The following is a 9585-nucleotide window of genomic DNA, read 5'->3' on the forward strand; positions in this document are numbered from 1 at the left end:
TATAATTACTTATTTTTTAATCTATATTTAATGCTCTATGAACGTGTCGCAATATAGAACTTAAAATTTTTTGTAAATTTTATCAGGAACTAAACAAGACGCAAATGGCAGCAGTGGCAATGTGGGAGTGAGCAGTTGACCTGCGACCTTGGACCAAGTCAAACTATACTCAGTTATTACTCAAGAGTAGGGATGAAAACGGTAAGGATATTTTCCGACCGTATTCGATACCGAATTCGTTTAGAGGGGTTTAGATCTGTCCGTATCCGAGTCCGAATATTCAACATCCGATACCGTATCCGTATCCGAATACTTAAATCGTATATTTGTGATGTCGACATCTAATCATATCTTATCCGACGTGGTTGATATTATCCGTATTCGAATCCGAATTTGACCAGAAATATAAAAACAAATATGATATAAGTGATATCCGTCCGTATCCGATCCGTTTTCATCCCTACTCAAGAGTCAAGTCACAGCTAAGGGAGATCTCCCAGCTAAGGCCAGGTGGGCCCCTCCAAAAGTCACGGCACAACCGCCGCCGCGACGCCATCAACGCCATCCCATTTCCATTTGGATCCCAAGGCACCGCTGCTTCCTCCGTTTCGTCGTCGGCCATGGCATCCGCCGGTGGCGCTGGCGCGGACCATTCCCCGCCGCCGCGTAGCCTGGTCTTCGCCTTCTACCTCACGGGCCACGGCTTCGGCCACGCCACCCGCGCCATCGAGGTTAGTCACAGTCTCTTCCGCCGGTAGCTCGTTCGTTTCCAATGCCAGGTCTCAGCTCCGGAAATTTTGCCTGCATTTGTGTGGTGTGGCTCCGCGGATCGTAATTCGTAGGTGGTGCGGCACCTGATCGCGGCCGGGCACGAGGTGCACGTGGCGACGGCCGTGCCGGAGTTCGTCTTCACCGCCGAGGTGCGGTCCCCGCGCCTCCGCATCCGCAGGGCCATCCTCGACTGCGGCGCCGTCCAGGCTGATGCCCTCACCGTCGACCCCCTCGCTACGCTGGAGAAGGTACTACCCTCGCGGCCCATGATCCCTCCTCGTTCCCGACTTCTCGTGTCGTCAATCGTCATGGCTGCTGCCTGATGCTCCGGTTGCGAAATGCAGTACCGTGAGGCGGCAGTGGTGCCCCGCGAATCCATCCTCAGGGCCGAGGCGGAGTGGCTGAGCTCCATCAAGGCAGACCTAGTGGTACACTCTCTACTCTCTAGTGCTGTTCGATCAGACATTCAGTCAGTGTATGGATGTAGCGGTACTGTTAGAAAGGGAGTGCTTAGGCGTCATGTGTGGGCAATGTCTGAACTCTCAAGTGAACTGGGCTGTGACGTGTTCTTGGGACAGGTCTCGGATGTTGTTCCTATTGTGTGCAGGGTGGCTTCAGATATGGGCGTCCCCTCTGTATGCATTGGGAATTTTAGGTGTGCTTCACTATACTGTTTGCATTTGGGACTTTCGCTTTGAAGCTTACCTTTTGTCTGACTGTTTGCATTTTGCAGTTGGGACTTCATATATGCTGAATACATTATGGAGGCTGGATATCATCACCGATCTATTGTTTGGCAGGTAATATTTTTAGCTTTTACCATGTCAGGATCATAAGTTTCCCTTTTATGAAAGTACCTAAATACTGATCTATAAATCATTTGCAATTATGCCCTGACTCACCACAATCTGTCTTCCTTAGTACTGTGCATATTATGGAAATGTACACTTTTTTTTCAATAATCATTTAATGCATCAATATATCTATATATACAGATAGCAGAGGATTACTCGCATTGTGACATATTACTTCGACTACCTGGATATGGCCCAAGTATGCTTAACTATATTTGGTTACTCTTTTGTTCTTCAAAAATTGTGTTCCCTGTTGCTCAGCTATCATGAAAATAGAGTATTATTTCATTCCATAGTGCCGGCTTTTCGCAATGTCATCGATGTGCCTCTTGTGGTTAGAGGATTTCGCAAATCCAGATCTGAGGTTTGTATTCTGCTGGAGAACGATATTCTGTCTCGACAAAGTTATTTGTTCCTCATTCACATGTGTCAATTGTGATCTATTAGGTGAGGAAGGAACTTGGAATTGAGGAGAATGCTAAGGTGCTCATTTTTAATTTTGGGGGACAGGTGGGTCACTTATCATATAGGTGGTTCGATAAGCTTAGGGCATATGTTTCTATTTTCTCATGTGGTAATGTTATGTGTCTATTTTTTAAGTGCTTATGTATCTTCTGCACCAATATCTGTTGATTCTGATTCTTTCAGTAGTCACAGCCTTTTTGCAATGAAGTGGTGCTCGTACCTATTATTTAAATCAAAAGCAATGTCTTTTCAGTTACTTGGAAGTATTATGATTAGTTATTACCCAGATACAACATTTTATAATGAAGTCCCTGCAATACTTGAATAATTATCATTATACTTCCTTCAATCCTTCTAATGTTTAGCAGAACAGATCATCATTAAGTTTTATATGTAGCTTCCTTCCTTCAAAAGCTTAGCGATCCATTCATCTATCCTGTATGCTCTAAGCTTTTCTGCGAACTACACAAAACTTGTCACCAACATAATGAAATAATCAGTGTGTCATTGTTCCCAGCCAGCAGGATGGAAACTGAAGCAAGAGTGGCTCCCTGATGGTTGGATCTGTTTGGTATGTGTGGTTTAGAGTACAATTATACTATATCCCTTGAAAAGTGACTAACTGATGTGATTGACTAAACTTAGCTCCCTCTTCATGGAAGGTCTGTGGTGCTTCTGATTCTCAAGATGTTCCACCGAACTTCATTAAGCTTGCAAAAGATGCTTACACACCTGATGTTATGGCAGCATCTGACTGTATGCTTGGTACATCAAAATATTATATGTTGCACTAATGTTTGTCTAGCTACGAGCTTTTTGCTTTTCTTGCTAGATGCATATACTAAATCTCTTTGTTTATAGGAAAAATTGGATATGGAACTGCAAGTGAGGTTTTGGCCTGCAAGCTGCCATTAGTGTTTGTTCGCAGAGATTACTTTAACGAAGAGCCATTTTTGCGAAATTTGCTTGAGGTTGAAACATGTCTTATCATCGAATTATGCTAGAACTCATGTCTATATAGATGTGTTACAATGCCTTCATGCTTTGTCCCATCACATTCTATTTCAGTACTACCAAAACAGCATTGAGATGATCAGGAGTGATTTCCTTGCTGGACACTGGAAACCATACCTACTTCGTGCTCTCACACTTCAACCATGTTACAATGGCCCAATAATTGGTGGTGAGGTAATTTTTTCTACATATACCCAATATCCTATTTATGTTATTATGTCCGAATTAGCTTGAAATCAAATTATTTCTGTACTCAATTGTATTATAACATTTGCATTTATGCAAAACCAGCTGCCTTAGTTGACATCAGGATAAAAATGTAATACTGGACTTCCATCATAATACTGAGCTTTGCAAACCAAATTATCTGTATCCTATGGAAGTTATATTATTTGTGGATAGGCTAATACTTTGTCCATTCAGGTGGTTGCCCAGATCCTCCAGGACACTGCTGTTGGAAAGAAATGTGTTTCTGATAAAGTGAGTGATTCTGCATGACCACTGAGTGGTCAGTGTATTTCCGTACCTACCACTTCCACCTATGAAACTTTGTTTGCATCCTGAAGCTTTATAGATTTTGTGACTGATGAAAAAGGAAATGCTAATGAAAGATCTTTATCTTCTTTTAGAAACGACCTCTTTGAAAATTTCTTATGCTTTGTGCCAAGTAAAATCAGCATATATTAAACATGGAACGCCCATAAAAAATTAGAGATGGAAGCAATATTTTAAAACCCTGCTTAAGACTGTAACATGAGCCAACTTGGATATCTTTAATTATAGTCTAGTGGTGCAAGAAGATTGCAAGATGCCATGGTCTCAGGATATGTGCTTCAAAGGGCTCCTGGGAGAGATGCAGGCATTCCTGACTGGTACTCTCTGTCTAAAACTGAAACTGAAACTGGTGCTGGTCCGACCTCAAAAAATGTTGCTACAAAGGAAAGTGCAGCATCGTGAGTACCTTCTTTTGTTTTTGTGAGACATCCAGTTTTGCAGTGAAATATTTTGCAACTGAAATTGCATATTTGATTTCACCAGATCCAGATGTATTGAAGACTTTGAGATACTCCATGGGGACCTTCAAGGATTAACAGATACGATAGAATTTTTGAAGAGCTTATCTGAACTTAGTGGAAATGATTTGAAGAGCTCCAAGAAGCAACGCCTAGAGAGAACTGCAGCATCTGTTCTTTTTGACTGGGAGGTACTGATCTGGCAGTCCTCTGTATTCATTTTAGTGAACTGTAGGACCATGTGCAGCAGCATTAAAGCTTCATGCATATCATATATTCATATCTGGAAATGGAATGTAGGATAGCTAGATTCCATAAAGTTGCAATGATGTACAGCAAGATGATTTCTTAATATGTGCAAGCAGACCAACTTTCTTATGCTGTAAAGTTTCATTTCCAACTGCTAATCATTTATCCTACGATACTTTTTGGGTATGAATATTGAATAAACGTATTATAGCTCATTTTGTTATTTCACAGGAGAGATGAATTTTATGATTCACGAGACAATCAGCCATGTTAGGCTTGAACTTTATAACATAAAACACAACATAGTGGAGTTCTAATAAGAGAGGATGAATTACATAGATCCTCATGTTTCAACTTGTATCGCAAATTCTATGTATAAAATTCAGAACCATTTTGTTTTCAATGAACATGTTTCCTTCACCAATCTCTCTTTTGCTTGATTCAGCTCTTTTTTCTTGTATTTTCCATGTATACATGTAACTTCATTTCTGATAACTGATTACTTTGATTTGTTTCATTAGCTTGTTGCTATGTACTTGAATAACTGAAGTAAGTCACTCGAAAATAGTGAATGAATGATTGGTTTGCTATAATGACTTCCCATTTTGTTCCTTTGTAGACGGAAATATATGTAGCAAGGGCACCTGGACGTTTGGACGTCATGGGTGGCATTGCTGATTATTCAGGAAGTCTCGTTTTGCAGGTATGATCAATCACAGGTCAAATAGATTTCTTTTACAAAATAGTGCTATAAGTTTAGCTAATAGCTGGGTACTCTACTCATAAATATTTGATTCTATGTTATTCCCATCTTTCGCAAAATCAGTTTGTTACTGTTCAATATGATGATGTAGCATGAACGAACCTCGATTTTCATTGAATCTTGATGTCTATTGTATTTCTGTATTCTTGATTTCTTTTTTGGAATTCTCTTTGATGCCACAGAAAAATAAATAAATTAACTACTGGAAAGAAACATAGATGCAGTTTTTTTGGATCATGTATTTGGCAGTTGTGGTTGATATTTTGGATGTATTTACTAGATGCCCCTTCGGGAAGCCTGCCATGTTGCTGTTCAGAGAAGCCATCCCAGCAAGCAGAAGCTTTGGGAACATACAAAAGCAAGACAGCTTGAGAACGCAGGCTTGGTGCCTGTGGTACAAATTGTATGTTCAACTTGTTCAAATAATTCATGCTTTCTAATCTGTTCTAAAAAATTTGCCACCTCCATTGGACGGGGCATGTAGGTGCTCCATATTAGATGCATGATAATAGTGCTTTTGTTGGCTAATTGAAACTTTAGTATAGTCACATTTTTGCCAAGTAGTTGTTCTTTTGATCTGGCTGTTTTGCATAGCATTTGTATGGACTCCCATGACTTGTCAATGCTTATTATCTATTGTGAACATGATTGTCGCACAGGTGTCATTTGGTTCTGATTTGAGTAACCGTGCACCAACTTTCAATATGGACCTGACAGATTTTATGGATGGTGGAAAACCAATATCCTATGAGAAAGCCAGAGAGCTTTTCTGTCAGGATCCATCCCAAAAGTAAGAAAATAAATTTTAGTATTTCACTACAAAATTTCAACTACTCAATTATATTTACATATTTGTGATCTCAACTATCCTATCTCAGATGGGCTGCCTATGTTGCTGGAACAATTCTAGTTTTGATGACTGAACTTGGTGCCCAGTTCACTGACAGCATTAGCATTCTGGTAATCACTCAAGTTTTCATTATCCTGCAATTGCGTATGTCAAAACCTGTAATGACTTGATCAGTTCTTTGTCTTCTTTATGCTCTAAAACTCCAGGTTTCATCTGCTGTGCCAGAAGGAAAAGGTGTTTCATCTTCTGCATCAGTGGAGGTTTCTACAATGTCTGCTATTGCCGCAGCCTATGGTATAGAGTGACATTGATTATTTAGCCTATCCTGAACCCTGAGACATGTCATCTCTGAATAGCATCGTTGATGGTTTTCTTTTGTCTATAGGTTTAAACATCATACCAAGGGATCTTGCTTTGCTTTGTCAGAAGGTATGGTGTTTAACTGAAATCTGGTGATAGAATACAGATCTACAGGTCTTTTATGGCTCTAATGTTTTTTCAGGTTGAGAATCATGTAGTTGGAGCTCCTTGTGGGGTAATGGATCAAATGGCATCTGCATGTGGAGAAGCTAATAAACTCCTCGCAATGGTTTGCCAGGTTAGTGTTGTTTATTAGTTCCATAGTACAGAAGCTGATAGATCCTACCTTTCCTCCAGTCAAAAAATAATGTTGCTTCAGTATTTATTTAATCAATTCTCCTGCAGCCTGCAGAAGTCAAGGAATTGGTTGGCATACCAACTCATATACGTTTCTGGGGTCTAGATTCAGGGATACGGCATAGGTAGGAAGCTTTTCCTAACTGAGCTTGTGTTGTGGAGATTGTAGACATTACTTGTCTTATTGGAAAAATTGGAGCTAATTGCAGAACTAATCTCTCTTTAACTGTTAGTGTTGGCGGGGGAGATTATGGATCTGTAAGGGTAGGCACTTACATGGGACGAAAGATGATCAAGTGTGCAGCATCAGATTTAGTTTCAGAGTCCTTGACTTCAGGCCCCCCTGTTCAGTCTGATTGTTATAAAGAAAATGGTATGGGGGTACTGAAATCTGAAGCTGCACTGGAGTATTTGTGCAACCTACCACCTCACAGGTCACATTTAGTGAATTCAACATTTATATTTATGGTTCTGGTATTGCATGGATCGTAATAAATCCCAATTGCAGATATGAAGCTGTTTACGCAAAAGACATTCCAGAGGTGATTAGTGGAGAAGCATTTTCAGAGAAATATGGAGATCACGACGACACAGTGACAGTTATTGATCCTAAAAGATCTTACAGTGTGAAGGCTCCTACTAGACATCCCATATATGAAAACTTCCGTGTTGAGGTTAAATCTCTCGACCAGATTATTTGTTTGTACACTACCAAATCTATTTTCTGGATCTGAAAAGCATATATGGTGGGAACTATATCAAAGTTTTGTTCTTTCCTGAAACGTGCTGCAATGACAGTGTTGTATGGTACGCTCTTAGTGCCATCCAAACTGACAGAAGATTGTAACCCCCCCCCCCCCCACCCCAAAGAAACTAAACTCTGCAACTAATGGTCATTCATTTTATTCCACTTTATTGAAGACTATTTTATTGTTTTCTCTCTTGACATTATTTAAATTTCCGGTCTGTAGGCCTTCAAAACATTATTAGCGGCAGGTAATACAGATGAGCAGCTGTCAGCCCTTGGAGAACTTATGTACCAGGTGAATTAATTTGAGTCTCTACTCATCACGATGTACCTTTCTCTACTCCTATTGCACAACTGAGGTTCATTATGTAAACATTAAGTTGAGGAAATTGTGCTTTGCTGGTAATATTCTTCTCTTTGTACTGCTACTGCATACCTTTGACATGTTCCTCTTCATTCACATATTTCTGGCAGTGCCACAACAGCTACAGCGCGTGTGGCCTTGGTTCTGATGGGACTGACAGACTAGTCAATCTGGTACGAGAAATGCAACACATGAAGACATCCGAAGGCGGGAGCCCCAGTCTATTTGGCGCAAAGATCACCGGCGGAGGCTCCGGCGGCACAGTATGTGTCATTGGGAAGAACTGCGCCAGGAGCAGTGAAGAGATTGCAGAGGTAGCTTCAGGGACTACCCTTTTTCATTTGGTGTTTGAGTTTTTGTCACGGTAGAATGACAGAGGCTGATATTTGCTTGCACCTTCAGATTCAGCGCAGATACAAGGCTGAGACCGGGTATCTGCCCATTCTTTTCGATGGATCGTCTCCAGGAGCTGGGAAATTTGGTTACCTGAAGATCCGACGTCGTTGTCCCTAGTGGTTGATTGGCAAATGAAGAATTTGGGCTCTGTTATTGTTTTAGAGACGACATATACTACAAAATTGTTAAGAGCTTCAGTCCAAGCCATTGGTAGAACTTAAAGGTGCATGCCAGTTGAGACGGTTTGTGGATGTATAAGGCCTTGTTTAGTTCCCAAAAAATTTTGCAAAATTTTTCAGATTCTCCGTCACATCGAATCTTTAGATACATGCATGAAGTATTAAATATAGACAAAAATAAAAATTAATTACACAGTTTAGTCGAAATGGACGAGACGAATCTTTTGAGCCTAGTTAGTCCATGATTGGATAATATTTGTCAAATACAAACGAAAATGCTACAGTGTCGATTTTGCAAAATATTTTGGAACTAAACAAGGCCTAAGATCATTTTTTTCACACGGAAGATTTATCAGGTGCTGCTACTGGAGAAAAAGTGAGGAATAAGAAACTCTTGAGCAGATGTAGCCGTCCCATGACTCTAGTCTCTAGTGGTCTCCTCATGCTTGCTGCAGTGTAACCAAACTCTAGGTAGATGTGCTCTGGGCTGTGATGAGAAGTTGAGGATGGTTTCTTGCCCATTTGTGGCTGTGCCTGTCGACTGTCCTTGGTTAACTTGTCAGTTCGGAGCGGATAAAGTTTCGTGTGTGTTGTCAGGGTATGATACTACCTGAGAGGTTGATGCTGCACAGGGCTGGAGAGCAGGGTAAGTTGTGCGATTGTTTCTTTTACCTCAACAAATTGAGGGGTTTTTTTTTTTAAATCTTTTGAGAACTCAACACATTGAGTTGAGTGCCGACAGTATCACGTACTCAGTAGAACAGTGGGCCTCCTTGTCGTGCATGGGCTGATGGACCTGAAAACTCCGACGACGTTCGTGTCGCGAGGCCCTGTCGGAGCGAACGAGGCTCGTTTCGATCTGTCTTCCACGAATGAGTGCACCACTGCCGAGGCAGCCCTTATCGTGTAGAACTAGACATCTTGCCCCTTAAAAGTCTCTGCCGTTGAAGGTACGGAGTACTCCACGTCTCTATCGTGGTTTGAGAGAGTTTTAAAGATGATTTTGCCCTTTTCTATAGTTAATTAAAAGAATATGATGTTACTAAGAGTATAATACAAGATGAACTAGAGATAAGAGTCATAATTAGTTTATTGTTCAGTACATGACCCAAACTTATAGAAGTTAGAATAACATGTGTCTAGTTTTAATGCAGAGTGCCAGAGTCGATATCAGTTTGATTGAGCTTTGTTTGGATGTACTTAAAATTCCAAAAGTTGATTCCATATCACATTGAATCTTGCGGCATATACATGGAGCATTA

The 9585-nt window shown here is 40.7% G+C and overlaps 1 protein-coding gene across 1 annotated transcript; it reads left to right on the top strand.

The window, feature by feature from the left end:
- LOC8063838 (L-arabinokinase) lies at positions 511-8454 on the top strand. Its single transcript, XM_021448688.1, has 28 exons — positions 511-731; positions 843-1019; positions 1116-1199; positions 1350-1426; positions 1505-1571; positions 1767-1824; positions 1922-1989; positions 2073-2135; positions 2608-2661; positions 2753-2855; positions 2952-3061; positions 3159-3278; positions 3528-3584; positions 3888-4057; positions 4143-4308; positions 4986-5069; positions 5410-5532; positions 5789-5919; positions 6008-6089; positions 6186-6273; positions 6365-6408; positions 6482-6577; positions 6685-6761; positions 6870-7070; positions 7145-7310; positions 7608-7679; positions 7859-8062; positions 8151-8454. The coding sequence occupies exons 1-28, from the start codon at positions 621-623 to the stop codon at positions 8259-8261; spliced, it is 2964 nt and encodes a 987-aa protein (XP_021304363.1). The 5' UTR covers positions 511-620; the 3' UTR covers positions 8262-8454.

The sequence above is a fragment of the Sorghum bicolor genome, chromosome 10 (assembly GCF_000003195.3).
Source record: "Sorghum bicolor cultivar BTx623 chromosome 10, Sorghum_bicolor_NCBIv3, whole genome shotgun sequence".
Classification (NCBI taxonomy): Eukaryota; Viridiplantae; Streptophyta; class Magnoliopsida; order Poales; family Poaceae; genus Sorghum; species Sorghum bicolor.

Excerpts from the sequence above, each read along its gene's own strand:
- LOC8063838 (XM_021448688.1), top strand. The coding sequence starts at position 621 with ATGGCATCCGCCGGTGGCGCTGGCGCGGACCATTCCCCGCCGCCGCGT. Across the intron at positions 4,309-4,985 it reads CTGTTCTTTTTGACTGGGAG|ACGGAAATATATGTAGCAAG; the intron begins GTACTGATCTGG and ends GTTCCTTTGTAG. Across the intron at positions 5,070-5,409 it reads CAGGAAGTCTCGTTTTGCAG|ATGCCCCTTCGGGAAGCCTG; the intron begins GTATGATCAATC and ends TGTATTTACTAG.